This window comes from Phocoena sinus, chromosome 13, assembly GCF_008692025.1.
Source record: "Phocoena sinus isolate mPhoSin1 chromosome 13, mPhoSin1.pri, whole genome shotgun sequence".
Lineage (NCBI taxonomy): Eukaryota > Metazoa > Chordata > Mammalia > Artiodactyla > Phocoenidae > Phocoena > Phocoena sinus.
Genome location: NC_045775.1, coordinates 38,983,312 through 39,001,649, shown reverse-complemented (window position 1 = coordinate 39,001,649; position 18,338 = coordinate 38,983,312). Strand labels below are relative to the sequence as shown.

At 38.2% G+C, this 18,338-nt stretch overlaps 1 protein-coding gene across 1 annotated transcript; it reads left to right on the top strand.

Annotated features, from left to right (window-relative positions):
- Positions 1–2,318: 2,318 nt before the first annotated feature.
- CALM2 (calmodulin 2) lies at positions 2,319–16,331 on the top strand. The gene is made up of 6 exons (XM_032652832.1): positions 2,319–2,671; positions 8,508–8,538; positions 14,021–14,164; positions 14,259–14,365; positions 14,784–14,919; positions 15,675–16,331. Exons 1-6 carry the CDS (start codon positions 2,669–2,671, stop codon positions 15,701–15,703), a joined length of 450 nt encoding a protein of 149 aa, XP_032508723.1. The 5' UTR covers positions 2,319–2,668; the 3' UTR covers positions 15,704–16,331.
- The last annotated feature ends 2,007 nt before the right edge of the window (positions 16,332–18,338 follow it).

Below are 18,338 nucleotides of genomic sequence, written 5' to 3'. Positions count from 1 at the left end.
CTGAAAATGCTGTTCACTAGGTTTCAAGCGTCCACCTGGCTGTGCTTTTTACTGGAAAATTCTAAAGCCTTGATGTGGCCTAAAAGGATTCTTTCTGGACAGTGGTTCTACCAACCTTCTTGAGGAACTGCAGTTTGAGCATGACCCTTAGTTCCTTTCTAACTTCCCAGCACCCTCTCCGGAGATCGGCTGGCCCTGGTAATGCCAAACCACTGACACTCCTCCATTGTGCCATGCAATCGCATGCCTCTGGGCCTTTTGCTCTGTTCTTTCTTTCATCTAAACTTGCTTCTCTCTTCCTCACTGGCTTTTCACTTTTTCCTAGCCCATTATCATGTCAGACTCAATTTAGGAGTCATGTTCTTTGGGAACCCTCTTTGGAACCTCTGTGGTGAGCAAAGGTCCTCTCCTCTGTGCCTTCTAAGCCCCCTCTAGGGTAACAATGACATTATATTCGAATGAGTTTACACAGTAGGTAAACTATTGCTATTCGTTTGTTAAATATTCCAGGTTATGCACACCCTTGTTTATTTTGGGTGGGACCAAGGAGTTAATTTTTTTTAAATGGGGGGAAATATACGAAACAAGAATGACAGAATGCTGTTAACTGGTAAAGCTGAGTGATGGCTACTTGGTTAAGTGATGGTTATACTTTTCTCTCCACTTGTATATAGCTTATGTCTAAAGTTTTCCAAATAAAAAAAGTTCAAAAATTAAAAAAAAATTTCATGTGTGATAAAATGCACATAAAAGTTACCATCTTAACCATTTTAAAGTGTAGGGTTCAGTGGTACTGAATACATAATGTTATTCAGCCATCACCAGCTCTTTTCATTTTCATTCATCCCAACTCTTTTCATCTCGTCAAACTGAAACTCTTATCTATACCCATTAAACAGTAACTCCCCATTCCCCGTTTCCCTGACAACCATCATTCTACTTTCTGTTTCTGTGATTTTGACTATTCTAAATACCTCATATAAATGGAATCATACAGTATTTGTTTTTTTGTGTGACTTATTTCACTTAGCATAATGTCCACAAGCTTCATCCATGTTGTGGCATATTACAGAATTTTTAAGGCTGAATAATATTCCATTGTATGTAACAACAAGCATATACCACATTTTGCTTATCCATTCATCCACTGATGGACATTTGGGTTGCTTCCACATTTTAGCTATCGTGAAGAGTGCCATGAACATGGGTGTACCAATATCTCTTCAAGATCCTGCTTTCAGTTCTTTCGGGTATATACCAAGAAGCTGACTTGCTGGATCATATGGTAATTCTATTTTTAATTTTTTAAGGAACTACCATACTGTTTTCCACAGTGGCTGTACCATTTTACATTCTCGCCAACAGTGCACAAGGGTGCCAGTTCCAAAGAGCTAACTTTCATGTGGCTTTAGAAATGTTCTATTAAATCTGAGAGGTTAGCGACCCAAAGGGGCAAATTCATTATGAAATTCATTGTGACCATATGTATTATGGTTTTATTATAATAACCACTTGTTGGGTGCCTACCCTGTGCCAGGTACTTCAACATTTTACCCGAACGCCAGTCTCTATATGATTTTAATTCTTACAATAATCTTTCAATACAGGTATTATAAAACCTCCATTTCACAAATGAGGCTAAAGATTAAATGGCTCATCCAAGGTCATACATCTAAGAAAGTGGCCCACGATACTCATAACCAGGTCTCACTCCAAGCCAGACCCCTATTATTCCACAACATCAAGTGGCTATTGGGAGTGACTAATCCCACAGAATCCGGGATACTGCGCTTTTTCAGTGATTTTTTTTTCCTCCCAGTAAATTACCCCAGACAAACGCGGCGAAAGGGAAGTATAAACGGAAGACCCTTTCAGATTAGTCAGCTGAGCAGGTGCGTTCGCCCTTACTGAGATATTCTCGGGTTTTGTGAGGGAGTAAAATGGTAAGCGTGTGGCCGCCACGAGGCCAATAACCGAAGCTGAGAAAAAGAGCGCGGGGTAGGGGTTTCACTGGGTCTTTCAGCTTCATTCTTAATCGGCGTTTTCGTAGACCCCTATACCAGGGGCGGGAAAGTGCGCGTACGACTGTGGAGAGAAAGGATGGGTGGAGGAGGAAGACTCTCCAGCCAAGCGCAAAGCAAGCGACTCCGCCGCCTGGCGCAGTTGCCAAGACAGTGCGGCCAGGGCAGCAACGGCACAAACGGCAGAAACCACACCGCGTCCCGGCGGCGGTGGCTGCGAGCCCCAGTGACGCATTGCAGGTACGAACCAGCCAATCAGAGGCCGGTTCAACGATCGTCGCGTTACGCGTCGCTACCACGATGCTCTTCCGCGCCGCAAAGTAGCGCCTCTCAGGCGAGACTCCACCGGCCCTTCAACGGCTCTCTGGGAAGCGAAACCCACTTAGGCCATCCGTTCGCCCCCCTCCCTTTATTTCTTGTATCGTCGACCACACAACTGTGGATAAAGCGGTCTCGAGAGGAGTTGGAGTGGAGGGGGTTGGCCGGGACTCGTTTGTGATGTTCCGTTATCTGGCGTGCGGCGGAGGGATCTGGCGGAGGGAGGTGTTTATGAGGCGCTGGGGGCGGAGGAGGAGAATTAGTCCGAGTGGAGCGAGCGAGCTGAGTGGTTGTGTAGTCGAGTCCCGGAGACCGGTAGCGCTTGCAGCATGGTGAGTGCGTCGCTAAGCTGCCGGCGCTCGGCCTGTGGGGGGAAGAGGCTGAAGCGAATTGACGAAAGAAAGGGAACTTGCCACCCTCACACCCTCCAGGAGTGGTTTTCGCCAGGGGGATGGCGCACATGAGGCTGGGGGCGCCCGCGGCCGTTGTGTCGCAGGTGCTTCCCCACCCCCCATTCTCCTCAGGGAGGTGTCCCCTAGTGTACTGGGGGCCGGGCGCACCGCCCCCGGCTCTCTGGAGCTCCTCAGCGGCTGGATGAGGATGGAGCCCGGGCGGGGGGCAGGTCGGCCTCCGGGGGAGGCGAGAGTGGAAGGGCGGGGGTGAGCCGGAGCGCAAAGCTTTGGGTCGGGCATCTCGAAAGGTCAGCCCGGGGCCGGATTCAAAAGCCCAACGGACGGTTGGTGCGGACGCCAGGAAGCGCTTTTGTTCGCGCGCGGCCGCCTTGCGCCGAGGGGGCGGGCGGGAACGCGCGAGGCCGTCAGCCCGCAGCCCCGCGGGTCAGGCCGGGAGGGGGCGAGGGGCGGGCGCGCTCTGTGGGCCGAGCCCGCGCGGCGCGGGGAGCGGCCGGGGGCGGGGCGGGGCGGGCGTGGGGCTGGGGCCGCCGCCCGCCCGGCTAGGCTCGCGCCCCAGCTGCTGCGCTGGCACCTGCAGGACTGCGGAGGTCTGGGCGGCCCGCGGCGGTGCGAGGCCGTCCGTTCTGGCATAGGTTGGGGAGGGCAGCCTCGGCAGGTTCCCATTCCCCTCTGGCGGCGCGAAGGAAGCGGTGAATCCTGATCCTTTTGCTCCCTCTGCGCCTTGATACCTAATTCCACCTCCCAGGCTGGACATTTAAAATAAAAAAATTTTTTTAAAGTGGTTTTGTCGTTGAAGGAAATGGCTGTATATCTGAAGTCAGGCGCAGCCTCTCACTATTCATCTCGTTAGAGAAAGCCAGTGGCTCCAGCTAGGGTCTGAAAGGCGTTTCCTGTTCACCTACCGAACGCCAGCTCCGGGGTGACTGTCGTTCTGTTGTGAAAGTCGGTCTTACTCTCCTGTAACAATTGGAAGGATGCCTTTGAGAAGGGCCACAGTCCTCTTCTTGAGTGCTCACGTGCACGCTGAAATGTTAAAGAACCACTACCACACACAGTGTTGGCCCGCTCCAACCCCCTTGAAAATAACTGGTATTTCCGTAGAGAAAGTGCCAGATATCTTAACGTGCAGTTCACTTCATTTGTACAGTAATGGCTGTCAAAGACCGTCGTGAAAGAATGGGAACAGGGAATTTTAAAAAGCATTTTTCTGTCACTAGAGACCGGAACTCCAGTTCTTTCCTTTTTTTTTTTTTTTTAAAAAAAAAACAACTAATGAGGGCGGTAATTTGCAATACTTATTTTGTCGTTTCTTCTGCCAAGTGGTTACGGGAGATGGGTGTGTCCAGGAGGCAAGGTGACATCTTAAACAGTTGGGAATCCTTGCCAACTGAAACCTCCACCATGTATGGGTGTGGGGAGAGGAGTTCGCATTTGTTTGATGTACTCTTCTATCTTGATATTCTAAATTATTGTAAATTTGAATGTGCTGGTTGAGTTTACTTTTAGGTGAAACAAGGTGTACACTATAGGCATGTAATTAAGATTCAAAATTGTGGGGTAAATTTTTTTTTTTTTATTTCTCATATGAAGGTAAGGTTTCTTCCTGATTAGTCTGATAATTGAGTCAAGAGCTCAAATGGAGTGTCTTGGTGAGGCATAGAGTTTGTATCTACCCTTCGGGGTCCTTTGCCAAGGGTAGGCTTTTGTAGTTACTGCTCACATCATTGATGTTTGGGGGGGGTTTCAGTTAGTTAAATTGACAGTCGTTAACTAATTTGGGAATTGTCCTCAGGTAATTTTATAATTATAAGACCTGACGATTTAAACTTAGGACTCTGTAAAGTCAAAGAATGAACATGTATTTGATGTGGAAGTGGAATAAGTTTGCTCACATGGCTCTTGGGTTTACATATAGTTGATGGCATGCTCATTGAAGGGAGATTGAGTGCATTAAGAAGACTTGAGGCTGGGGTGATAAGTAAAAGATGTGAAGAGGTAGAAAATTCGGTCACTTCAGTCTAATTAAATATCCCATCGAACAGCAAGAAGATCTGTTTCTACTAGACTGAAGAAATTCACCAAGGCTCTATTAAAATATAGAAAGTTCTAGATTCGGCTAGACTGATCAAATTAGGCCTTTAGTAAAGGTAATTTTTAAGAAGTAATATCTTACAGCGTTTTCTCTTTGGGGCCAAGATGCCGTATAAGTGCTGTTCTATCAGAATGAAAGGTATCTTAAACTCTTACTGAGATTGCTTTTGATATAGATAAAACAAATACCCTGATTTCTGAAATTGTAGAAAAATTTTTACTTATGAAGCCTTTGTTGTATCTAAGTAGCACTTGGAGTAAACAGGAATCAATGAAGGGTGGAAGTTCGTTTCATTTCAAGCCTATGGACTGATATAAATTTTGGATTATTTTTAAACCACCTTTCACTAGATATACTCCAAGGGTATCCATACTTACTTTTGAATGCCATTTGGGAAATGTTTAATAGGTATGTAATTTCCTTAAGGTCACACATGTAGTCTAGATTAGTAGTGTTTTTCTTCTCAGTGTTGACAAATCACCTGCATTTCTCCAAAATGCAGCTTTTAGTCTAGTAGGTCTGAGGTGGAACCTGAGAGTGTACTGATGCCTAGGAGCTTTGTCTAGAGTTGACAAGAGCAACAGGAAGAATTACATCAATATTTGTATTTGTAGAAACAAAGGAGTAAGAACTAGTCATCTCTCTAGTGAGTTATTTACTGAGACAAACATAAATTTTGATGAGCTTGAGTTTTCCCAAAAGTATAATTCTTCTAGTTCTTCTACCAAGAAAATGATTCTCTCCGTAGACAGAAATAAGAACCAAATTTTTTTGTATTTCTTGGAAAAGGCTTACAAATTACAGTGCTAGGGAGCTTTGTGTTCTTGCTTTTAGTAGGCTTTAATCTGAATGTTGCTGATAAAGGTTATTTTAAAACCTTGAACTCTGGGTTAGTAGTAAATACAAAAAAATTGTCTTTAAGTTTCCTGAAACATTACAAGCAATATCCAGCACTTTCAGGCTATGTAACTTAGTCTCCTGTTTATTCCTTGAAGCTCATTTGTGATCTTTACTGAGATCGCAGACAGGATGGTGTGGGGCCATTAAAATTTTGACTTTTCGAGCAAAATTGGATAATTTTGAGGCCTTCTCAGCTTTCATACAAATGAGTCTTCTCAAAATCTCTTCCCGCACAACTTGTCGAGAGAAAAATCCCTGCTGTTTCTGCGCGTAGCAGTCATTCCTTCAGCTTTCACATGTGCTGCAGTGTCTTCCACACATTTGGTTTAACTAGTCCTAAACTGATGTGTCTTGCCACATCTGTCCGTGGGCTTGCACCTTATGGTTTCAGTTTGTGGAAGTAGATTTTCTCATCTTAAAGTTAACATGGAATGTGGTGAGGTTGCTGTAAAGGGCTTGATAATGCCCCACGTGTCTACCTTCTGTGTGGAAGTTGACCTAGTCAGGTTGGTGTTTAACATTACATTGTAGGTTCTTTGGTTAATTAATTTATATAAAGTAGTTATCACTGAACTCTTTGGGCTAGCCCTTTACATAGCTTCTCACTGTGCACAATAACCCTTCAAGGTAGGTATTAATATTCTGTGTCACAGGTGGAGTTGACAATGAGAGGTTGAGTAACATGTCCAAGGTCACAGCTATTGAGTGGCAGAGCTGGGATACTAGCCCGGTGATGACTCAAAGCACCATGCTTTTTTCTTCCACCATGCCATGTTGCCCTTCTTTCAAAAATGATAGACGTCCAGCAGAATGGAATGAGACTAGAAGTAAATCATCTATAGCCTCTAACAAAGTAAAAATTAACTCAGTGGATTTTCCTGGGTTTTAAATCTTATTCCTAGAGAAAACAATCGACTGATTTTATACCAAATACTTGGAGGATTGGGATTTGTAAGGAAAAAAGTAGATAATTTTTATTTTATAAACGTCTGCATTTGAGCTTAATTATTGGCTCTTCAGTTTTAAGTTACTAGACTATTGGCTTTTTTTCTAAAGCAACGAGTTGAGTTTGCATCAAGGTCAAGTCAAAATTGTTTATCAGGGAAAGAAACTTCTTCTTTTCTGGGTTTCTTCTCAAATGTTCTCATGCTGTCTCCTAGAGAAAAAAATGTGATGCTATCCTGTATTAAGGTTTTATCCTTTCCAGGGGTGTGTTCACTTAAAATGAAGGAAACCAGGCAGTGCTTATTACTCTTCTCATACCAATAAGTGAATGGATTAATCATAGTACACTTGACTTTTGTCGGTAGGAATATTAGATAGGAGGCTATTTCTTGTCAGTGTCTCTGGATATATGTACCAATAAGCAATGAAATGTCCAAGGATGAAGGCCACATGAAGAACAAGGAGGCATGTTATTTTGCAAATATTTTTATTATATTATGGTGTGCTCTGAATTTAAAATTGAAGGTATTGAATATGTCTGACACCTTAGTGTTTAATTCTGACTCTACTAGTTAGTAGTTTTGTACTCCCGCTCACTGAAATTTAACCTGAGCCTTTCTCCCCATCTGTAAGATAGGGTATTAATGATATTATTAATACCATTAAGGGTTGTTAAGATTGAATAAAAACAACACATATAATGGGTTTTAGCAAGTGCCTGAATGTTTTTTTTTTAAAGTAAAAACAAGTAACGTTTCTCCATTTGCTAAAAACATCACAAATCTTATGCTCACTTTGGAATTTCAAACATCAAGAGAAAATAAGTAGCTGGACTTAACATTTTGTAAGTAATGTACTTCAAATATTCAGAATCCTGGATTCTCTGCAGTTGCATGGCAGGTGAGGAGGAGTAAAAACTGGTACTTTTCATGTTGCTCCAACCAGGACAGCTTGGATTTTTGTCTTTTTGGTAGTTTTGCTTAGTAATTTTGTTGTTATTGTTGAGGTTTGGAAAATGTCCAAGTGAAGTATTTAGCCACTTACAGGGGGATTTTAAATGTAGTCCTTGTTCATTATTTTTGATTCAATGGAGATTTCTGGTATTAATGGTTTGTATTTACCTGAGGAGGTGAGCTTAAGTTTAGATATCTTAATTTTGAAAAAGGAAACATTTCTATTGGATCTATCCTTGCTTTAGAAGAATACCAATTCCAATTAAACTTTCTAGTGTGCTAGATTTGCTTTTTAAAAATTTGTGTAAAATTAGACTTAAAAACGTTTTCTGAAATATTTTCATATCTTAAACTTGGGGGCGAGTTAGCTTAGCTTTGAAGATAAGATGTGTGCATTTTCTGCCCACCTGTGTTTGGTACTAAGGAGTGTTGAACTAAAGTTTATGGAACAGGGTGAACCTTGAATGTTTTTTTTGTTCTTAATATTTATTTATTTATTTATGGCTGGGTTGGGTCTTCGTTGCTGCATGCGGGCATTCTCTAGTTGTGGCGCACACAGGCTACTTATTGTGGTGCACGTGCTTCTCATTGTGGCAGCTGCTTGTGGAGCACGGGCTGTAGGCACACGGGCTTCAGTAGTTGCAGCACATGGGGTCAATAGTTGTGGCACACGGGCTTAGTTGCTCCGCAGCATGTGGGATCTTCCTGGACCAGTGGTCGAACCCTTGTCCCCTGCATTGGCAGGTGGATTCTTAACCACTGCACTGCCAGGGAGGTCCCACCTTGAATGTTTTTAAACTTGTTTCTGTAAGTGTTAAACTACATACTCTCAAGCCACTTAACTATTTCTTTGATCTCTTTGTAGGCTGACCAGCTGACTGAAGAGCAGATTGCAGGTGAGAAATTACTTACTAGATTATACCCATCGGATTTTATTATAAATTGATTCGCTGTTCTCAAAATAAGGTACTTGTATGACAGAATTAACTTTGATCTACGTAGTAGATGGTAACAAATGAGTGTAATACAGTAATTGAACCTACTCTGGCAAGTGAGAAAGTAAACTTGACTATGAAAGATGTGTGGGGCTAACTGTAATTAAAGACATGTTTTTAGGTTATGTGGATATACTTTTGAGCCTGGTAGGGGTGGTCTTTGTTTTTCTTAGAGATTATCTTGCTGTAAAACATGAATTCTGGGCAGTTTTTAACACTTCAGCTTCATATCAGTCTCCATAGGAAAAGAGGCCAAATAATAGTTAATAGGTAACTCGAAATGTAAAATCAGAAAATGAATGTTGAATTTACCCTGGTTTAAAGTAGCTAATATTTTAACTTTAGAATTGCATATATGGTCATTCAGGGAATAACCATTTCTCTAGTGAAAAACTTAGATCCAAATGTTAGCATTCTACTTTACAGATGTAGTCATTTGAATTTTATCTTAAAAAGCAGTGACAGCTGTTGAAATCAGTTTTAAGTTTTGTATCCTTTGATTTGCTATGGAAGTATGTGAAATTGCTACGTAAAACTTGATGAGATGTTGTTAATATGCTGAACCATTAGTACTTTTGATTTTATTCTACTACTTTGAGATGGTTAGTTAACATCAAAATGTTGGGGAAACTTAATAAATGGTGTTTTGTTTTTTTGATTGCAGTGTTGAAATGCTTTTCAAACTCTACTCCTTGACTTTGATTTATAGACTTATTAACAAAAGCATCAAGCAGTTTTGACTGCCATAGTTTTCCTGGTAGGCAAGGAATTTCAAGAGCTCAAAATCACTAAAGCTTTTTTTTTTTAAATGCTAGAATAAACAGAGACCCAGTTGGAACTGAGCTATGTAGCCCATTTAAAGTAAGCTCCACCCCTCATACACAAATTTGGTGGAGCCAGAAATCATTAGTCTCCTCAAGTACGCATCACAAAATAGTATTTGCTAGGACTGTGTAAAGTAGAAAGCTATTAGCATGAAGGACCAATTTAAGCAGGTTTTGTTTTTATTTCTTACTGTGTGCATTTGACTTAAACTGGGAATTTGCTTTTTAGGGTTGGTAAACTTGCACGTATAGGGTGTGTTGAAGTAGTCAAGCACAGCTTTGGAAATAATTTCTTTCTTCATATATAAGTGTATTGATGAAATGTAGATTATTCTGGAATAGTTTTCTATATAATGTCTTGAGGAAATGACTTGGGGTATTATCTCCACTCTTAAGTTCTTACCTTCTCTAATACACCTGTCTTTGCCTTTCATTTCTCAGTTGTCCGAGTCAGGTAGTTCTGCATGGCACAGCATGTTCACTTCAGGATAGAAAATGTATTCCTCAAGGTGCCAGTCACATAGTTGATGCTCATTACTCCTCTCCCAAACACACATGCAACTAGTTTGTGTCTGTTAATATAAGAGGCTCAATCCTCTGGCTGATTGCATTTTTGTGAAGAATACTTGTAGTTCATGGAACATTGTCTTTAAGATAAATTCTGTCTTTTCATTGGTTCCTATCATACAATTAAATTTCTAGTGAGAGTGGTAGGAAAATCTATTTTAGGTTCTTTCCATACCCTGCCTTTTCCTAGGCTTTTAATAAAGCTGTTCTTGGATCCTAGGTTTAGTGAACCTTTAAGGTAGAGGAGCCAAAGCTTTTATGCTATTAAAATAAAAGTCCTGTGAAATTGGGGACCTTTTTATTTTCTCTTGTATCCCAGTACCTCCCACACAGTAAGGACTGAATAAATATTTCTCTTTTTTTTTTTTTGCCATTTACAGTTTTATTAAATTTCTTTAAACTTTGAATAAATATCTTTGAATAGATAAATTTTCAAAGAGGTGTGTCACACATATATGTTCTAGAACAGTACCTACCCTATTCCTAAGAATTATTCTGCCTCCTCCCAAAGTCCCCTCTCAATATCTACCTTTGAGGTGAAGGCAAAAAATATTTTTAATCTGGTAAATTGTAATTGCTGGTAACCAGTTAATATCTTAGAGTCTTAGCTCTACTTATGCTAACAAGCTTCATACATATAATGCAAGGTTGAATATACTAAGGTACTTTTTCAGTTGGCTTTATCTTCATCTGATAATCATTACTACTTCAGATTTGAAATTCCTCTAACAAATAAGTCTAGAAAAAAGTATGCTTATTGTTTAGGTGAAGTTTCTAGAGTTGTTTACGTTACCTTGGTCTTAAAGAGCAATCCAGAACAGTCTAGTGTGACATCACTAACAAGTTAGTTTTGTTGATGACTCTGCCATGATGTCATTAGTTGTTGGTATTTAATATTTAAAGGAAAAATAATTTTTTTCTTTAAAGAAATTTATGCCTAAACCATTAAACTTTTAAAGTTCAGTGTAGGGATAAAACTTATTTGATAAAAAAACTAATCTTACTCAACAATAAAGGTTTGGTACATGGCCTTTAAAGGATTAATAAGTTCGGAATTTTTATAAATAGAAATTGATAAACAGGCATTTGATTTTTCTTGTGATTGTTTCATGATGACCTGTTTTAATAGAATTATAAGTTTATGTAAAAAATATTTAGAAAGGTATCCTGGGGTTGCTAATGAACAAATAAAACAAGTAATAGTATGATTTCTGAAAGTTTCAAGTTGGGCATAACTAGAATGGATTTGGGGAGGTTCCATCAATTATGTTGAAGATAGCTGTTCTGTGACATTCAGGACCTGTTTTCTTATCGTGAATTGAGGTTTTGACTCCTAGGTTTATATTCAACTCATTCCTGGGAAATAACTGTTTAGAATGATATGCTTCTATACATTAAGATTAAACTGTTCTGAAGCACAGGTGGAGAGCTATAAAAGCAGGTGAAATAAAATTGTACTTTTCAGTTTATTATTTTAAGTTTTTGCAGGTGTTTCTGCCTCTTTAGTGTAAAAATACAAATAGAGATTTGGAATAAACCTTGACCTTCAAAGTATTTTTATTCGTTCCTTTTTGTATGCATGAAGTAAACACTAGTTACAGCATAGAAATGGTTTTATTTTCTGCTTTTCACTTATTCCAGCAAATATTTTGAGTTATTAGATGTTTAAACTTCTTGAAATTTAGAACACACATACATAAACTTATAGCATGCATCTTTCAGAATTTGTCCTTTAAGTTAAATCACGTAGTAAAATGATTATGGCTAGTTATACTGGGAATTTTTGTACATGATGGTGGTGTTACACGATAACTGTATTATAGTACAGAATGTAATGTAAATAAATACAAATCTCTAAGTACTTTAATTTTCTTGGAGCCTAAGTTATTAGGTGATGGATGCTACTGTGTTCCGAACCTAATAGTTTATATATTTCTAGACAGTATTTGTACATCCTGTCTTTTTAAAAAACCTGAGTGTAAAATGGAAATGTTTTCATCAAATTCTGCTATTTGTAGGACTCTGATTTATTTTTGTCATTGGGTTGGTCTAGGTTAGTACTGCATATTTTCATAAGATCAATCAGTAGTTTGGTACTAAGCTTCTGATATCAGGTGAGTTCCTCTGAAGACAAGTAATATTTAAATGAAGTGGAATGTTTAGCACTCAGTAGTAGTAAGTGGCACTTACTACTTACTGAGTGTAGCAAACTGTAACTAGTCAGTGATACCTGGTCTAAAGCTAAGCAATTAAAAGAATCAAAGCAGAAGAAAATAATGTGATAATCCAAAAAGGTAATAGGACTCAGGTAGTTGTGTGGGTAATTTTAAATAAAGAATCCATTTGGAGGCTATTGTGATAGTCCAGATAAAAGATGATAGGGTCATTAGCCAAAATGTTGGATGTAGAGATGAGCAAAGAATCAGGCAGTATTTAAATAGCAGAATTCAGCAGGCCTTGACAGGTTTCAGGGAAAAAGAATTAAGGTAAGGTGGCTTTTGTTTGCATTCCTAGGGTTGCTGAGGAGTATAGAATTGATTTTCATTAAGTCTTCCTTGAGGTCAGCCAGGGAAGATGTCCTGTAGGAGTGAGAAATAAAAATATTACGTTGAGAGTGATGAGTGGACTAAAGATGTGAAGTCTTCATTATTAGTGGGCATAGATGAAATGGCCAAGGAGAAAAAAAAGGATAAGAAAATTGGTCACGTCTATATGTAAGAGACAAATAGGAGCAAGACCCTTTGGCAGTAGGAGGTAGAAGGTAAATTACTGTTATGAAAGCCAAGAGAAGTTTGAGAGTTTTCCAGTGTAGCTGTGGATGCTGCAGGAAAATGAGACCATCTTTTTCTCGACATTTATTAAGTACTTATTTGCCAGGCATAGTTCTAAGTGCTTTACCTATCCTAATTCTTAAATTTAGGAAGTAGGTACAATTATCCCCACTTAACACACATGAGAAAGCTGAGGCAGAAAATTTGCCCAAGGTTATTTATATTACTAGTAAGTAGCAGAGCTGGAATTTTTTAGCCCAGGCAGTTGAGTCCCAAAGTCCGTTTTTAGCTTCTGTGCTGTGTGCTTTTGTGTTTGCTTGCTGACTGGGCCTAATATCTTTGCTAGCTTTGTTTATCTAGCTCACTTATATGCCCTTGCACTACCAAATTAAATCTCTTCTTTAGTTTCTCTATATTCAGGTATTCTGGACTGTTGCTCCAGTAGCTTTCCATGTAATCTAGTGGTGAATTGAAAGCAATGTAATTTCACAAGAAGATCTAAAAGATTTTAGGCAATAATATATCTCACTCTATTATAAGCTTGGGATTTTATATTCTGAAGAAAGGTCTAAATTTTGTTTTCAGTGATACAGTACTTAGTTAAAACTGGCCATTCATATCTTGATCATCCCATTGTTAACATCATTATAGATTATTTGGTCCCTTCTATCTTCCAGAAAAGGAAGCTGGCCTATTGCAGGTTGTTCTGAAATTTAAATTTTTTTCTTTTTAATTTAGTAGGTGATTAAATAGACTTAATTTAAACTTTGGGGATTACTGTAAGTAGTACAGTTGCTATATAGAAGTATGTATTTAGTAACAGTAGTTTTCCTTTTCTATTCTGAGTGTAGGTTAGATCTGTAATTTTGAATTGTGTTCCACAGAGCAGCTTCAACAGAAAATAGAGAAGCCAGTCATCTGGGGCTTTGAGTGTTTTCCTCTTTCAACAATAATTTGACTCTTATCTGGACTAGATTTTGAAGTTCCCTGTAAGATTTTAGATGAAAAAACTCTCAGATCAATACATGAGCATATGATTAGCTAAAAATGTTTGAAATACCACAAGGTTTCCCCACCTAATCCTTCAGGAATCAAAATCCCATTTCAGGTCCTATCTCTCTATATATGTTTGCTTTGACGGTTGATGAATACATTTCATTTAGGAGGTTACTTTTTTATTGTTAACCTGTACATTTGGATTGTGGTCTCTCTTTCAAACAGAATTCAAAGAAGCTTTTTCACTATTTGACAAGGATGGTGATGGAACTATAACAACAAAGGAGTTGGGAACTGTAATGAGGTCTCTTGGGCAGAATCCCACAGAAGCAGAGTTACAGGACATGATTAATGAGGTGGATGCTGATGGTAAGTCTTTTTAGTTTCAGGGTTTGGGAAGGGGGAGTTGAAGAAGTGGCATTTAAGTTCTGTTGTAATATTTCAACTAAACAAACCATTTCAGGTAATGGCACAATTGACTTCCCGGAATTTCTGACAATGATGGCAAGAAAAATGAAAGACACAGACAGTGAAGAAGAAATTAGAGAAGCATTCCGTGTGTTTGATAAGGTAAGTATCCAAAGACTGGATTTGTTCAATTTTAATTTGAGGATAAAAAGATACCAGGACCTCTTAATCTGTGAAGACTTGTTTTTCTGATGATTTACCAACATATTTTAATATCAAGCAAAAGCTTTTTAAGAATTCAGTGTAGATGGAGGTTTCCAAATAACATATATATTGCATTAGTTTTGTAGCGAAAGAGGCATCACTTGACTATGGAACCAAGAAATTGTGATTTCAATACAGAATATCCTGCTTGACTCTCAGTGACATTTAATATATAGGTCAGCTATTTGTAAACTCTCTTTAGTTTGTATAGATTACTAACGCATATTTTGCTCCCTAATGTGAAGTTTAATAAACTTCTATTCCAACTCGTTACGTCTATAATTTTGCTTAGACATTTTACTACATTTTTTTGTAGGATGGTAATGGCTATATTAGTGCAGCAGAGCTCCGCCATGTGATGACAAACCTTGGAGAGAAGTTAACAGATGAAGAGGTTGATGAAATGATCAGGGAAGCAGATATCGATGGTGATGGTCAAGTAAACTATGAAGGTAAGTCTTTCACTGTCACTGCCGTATTCTGTGTTTTGACTTTAAGGTAGAGGTTCTTGTTAGGTATCTGATAGGTCAAAATTAGTGACATTCCCCCCACCACCAGAATTGGAGATGCTAAAACAGTTACTGATATTTACCAACCTTTTGCTATTCAGAGTGTTGTGCACAGATTAGGCAACAGCATTGTCACCTGAGAGCTTTTTAGAACTATTTATTATCAGATCCTGTGCCTTTACTTAGAATCTACATTTTAATAAGATTCCTGGGTGATTTCATAATGCACATTAAAGTTTGAGAAGCACTACACTCCAAATTATGATAAAACAATTTTTGTTAACAATTGTGGAACAGTGTGAAAAGCTTCTTCAAACTTATTTCACGATCCTCAGAGTTAAGGTGACTTTCTTTCATTGGATTTTCCTTCCCTCTAATTAGCTTTAAGTCTAAAATTATACATGCTTCAGTTCAGAAGTATCATTTGTGATATTGAACTAAGAGCAAGAATGCTTTTTATTTGTAATAGCTTATCTAAAGCATTAATTTGGTTTATTCATTAATAATCATAAATAATTTTGGTTTATGAAGGTCCAGCCTTGGCAGTAAACTAGCTTTCTTCTGTACTTCATGATAAATTTGAGGAAAGAAAGGGGAATGGAGACTGCTCAGTGATTGAGTAAATGTGATTGGTTTTGTCATTGACTCAACATTTTTGTGTACTTCTGACTCAACATTTTTGTGTACTTCTTTTTCAGAGTTTGTACAAATGATGACAGCAAAGTGAAGACATTGTACAGAATGTGTTAAATTTCTTGTACAAAATTGTTTATTTGCCTTTTCTTTGTTTGTAACTTATCTGTAAAAGGTTTCCCCCCTATTGTCAAAAAAAATCTGCATGTATAGTAATTAGGACTTCATTCCTCCATGTTTTCTTCCCTTATCTTACTGTCATTGTCCTGAAACCTTATTTTAGAAAAATTGATCAAGTAACATGTTGCATGTGGCTTACTCTGGATATATCTAATAAGCCCTTCTGCACATCTAAACTTAGATGGAGTTGGTCAAATGAGGGAACATCTGGGTTATGCCTTTTTTTTTTTTTAAGTAGTTTTCTTTAGGAACTGTCAGCATGTTGTTGTTGAAGTGTGGAGTTGTAACTCTGCGTGGACTATGGACAGTCAACAATATGTACTTAAAAGTTGCACTATTGCAAAACGGGTGTTTTATCCAGGTACTCGTACACTATTTTTTTGTACTGCTGGTCCTGTACCAGAAACATTTTCTTTTATTGTTACTTGCTTTTTAAACTTTGTTTTAGCCACTTAAAGAAAATCTGCTTATGGCACAATTTGCCTCAAATCCATTCCAAGTTGTATATTTGTTTTCCAATAAAAAAATTACAATTTACCCAACTGTTGCTCTGAATCTGAGTCATTTACTTAACTTGAGGTTAAATAATTTTGAGAATCAAGTGGGGAGGTGGTTTCTACTTGGTATAATTTAAGTTTAGATAAGTAATTTTTTTGACTACTTAAGACTGTTTGGTTTTTAAATTATACTTCCTTCAAAAGGTTTAAGTGAAAGATTAAGAAACGTTTTGTAAGTGTACCTAGCATGGGGACTGGCATAAGGTAGGTGTTCAGTGTTGCTGCCTACCTTTTTAATGTATTTTTCAACTTTGGCATTTGTTTATCCATATAGACTTCAGCCATGCAGTGATTTTTTTAAATGTTTGTGTTTAAAAAAAAAAAAGTTTGTGTTTAAAAACACAAAAAATCCAAATGGGGGGTGGGTCATTATGTTTTGCCTCTATTTTTTAATGTTTTACTCAGTGCTTTTTAATTCTACTACCAGAAAACAAAGGAGAATTTTCAGTTGTGCCTGCCTGTCTGCAACATACTTTTACAAATAAGGTATCTTTAGTAGTGGGTTGACAGTAACTAAACCTTGTTTTAGTATTTGCTTGCTTCTAAACTATTGCTTTCTCTGTAAACTACTCAAAAGGTGGTTATCAGGGTTTCTGTTTTTCTAACTACCTTTTAAATACTTACGGAAAGATTGCATAGCAAAGCAGAGCCAAGATTAAAACATTTAAGTATAATTGTTACTTGATTATTACAGCCACAAGGTTTTTAATTTCCCAGGGGCGCAATTTGTTTACTGTGCATCTTTGACTATTTTAATATCACTGTTATTAGTTCTACAGGAAAATGGAAAACTGGATGGTCAGTGAAGGAAAAGAGTTAAGTATGTTTTAGGTAGGATGAGGGAAGTTAACAGGAATTGATAGGCAGGCAGTACTAATTAGGAAGAGCTTCATTAGATAAGAGTTTAGTCAAAGGTGGGAGAAGATTCATGTGTCTAGCTGTTGAGGCACAGTAATCTCCAGAATATTAAACATGGGCTTTGGAGTTTCATTGCAACAGTATTCAGATCATTGCTCTGTATAACTTTGAAGAGGTCAGTATTACCTGAGCCTCGGTTATCTTACCTGTAAAATGGGTGTGATTTACCCAGCTGGTTTCTAACTTTGTTTTTATAATAATGTTAGGTAAAGCACTTAGCATAGTTCCTGGTATTTGCATTAAGTGTTCAATCTATGCTGTTAAATCAGTTATGATCCTTGTAAAATGAGGGAATTGGGCAAAGTTAATATTGGTGCTTTTGCAGTTCCAATAGTTTGAAGTCAAGTTGTTGATAACAAGGTGGAAGGGGAAAACACATCTTTGGGGTACTTTGTGTATATCATGTTACTGATTTTATATTCTTGTAATCTTCATGAAAATCACACAGTAAGCATTACATAATCTTAAATCAGGACTATAATTTTAAAACCATATCTTCAAATCTTACCCGTATTACCTGTTTTATATTAGCATCATGGTAATTGATGATTTTTTTTCCAAATACTGTCTGTAGTATGTTTGCTTTCAGATGATTGTAACCTAAACTATCACTGTTGCAGTTAAAAGTGATCCTGGAATATGTAGAATATGAAGTATTTTACCTAGAATTTTTATTAAAAATCTGATGCGTAGCAGAGGCACTGTTGATCTCTACGTAGTCTCGTATTTGCAAAGAGAAATGGTTCCTCCCTTTAAAACTGCTGTAATGATAACCTGAAAATAAATCTTAAATTTCTCAGTGATATTATGCAAGACAGTGTTTTCTTAAGGGGACATTTTGTTTATTCTGCATACTTAGTCTGCTTTATTGGTGAAGTCCTTGAAATCATTTACCCATGCTGTTTCTATTTTTGCGATACCCAAAACTATTTTCTCATCTAGGTGTTTCCTTATATTTCACACCGTGCATGGGTTTCTGGACTTCTCTGTACCTTTCATCATATTCAGTCTCTAGGGTACCAGTCCCTAGTCTGCTGAGCCAGTTTTACAGGCTGAGCCAAAATAAGAAAATGA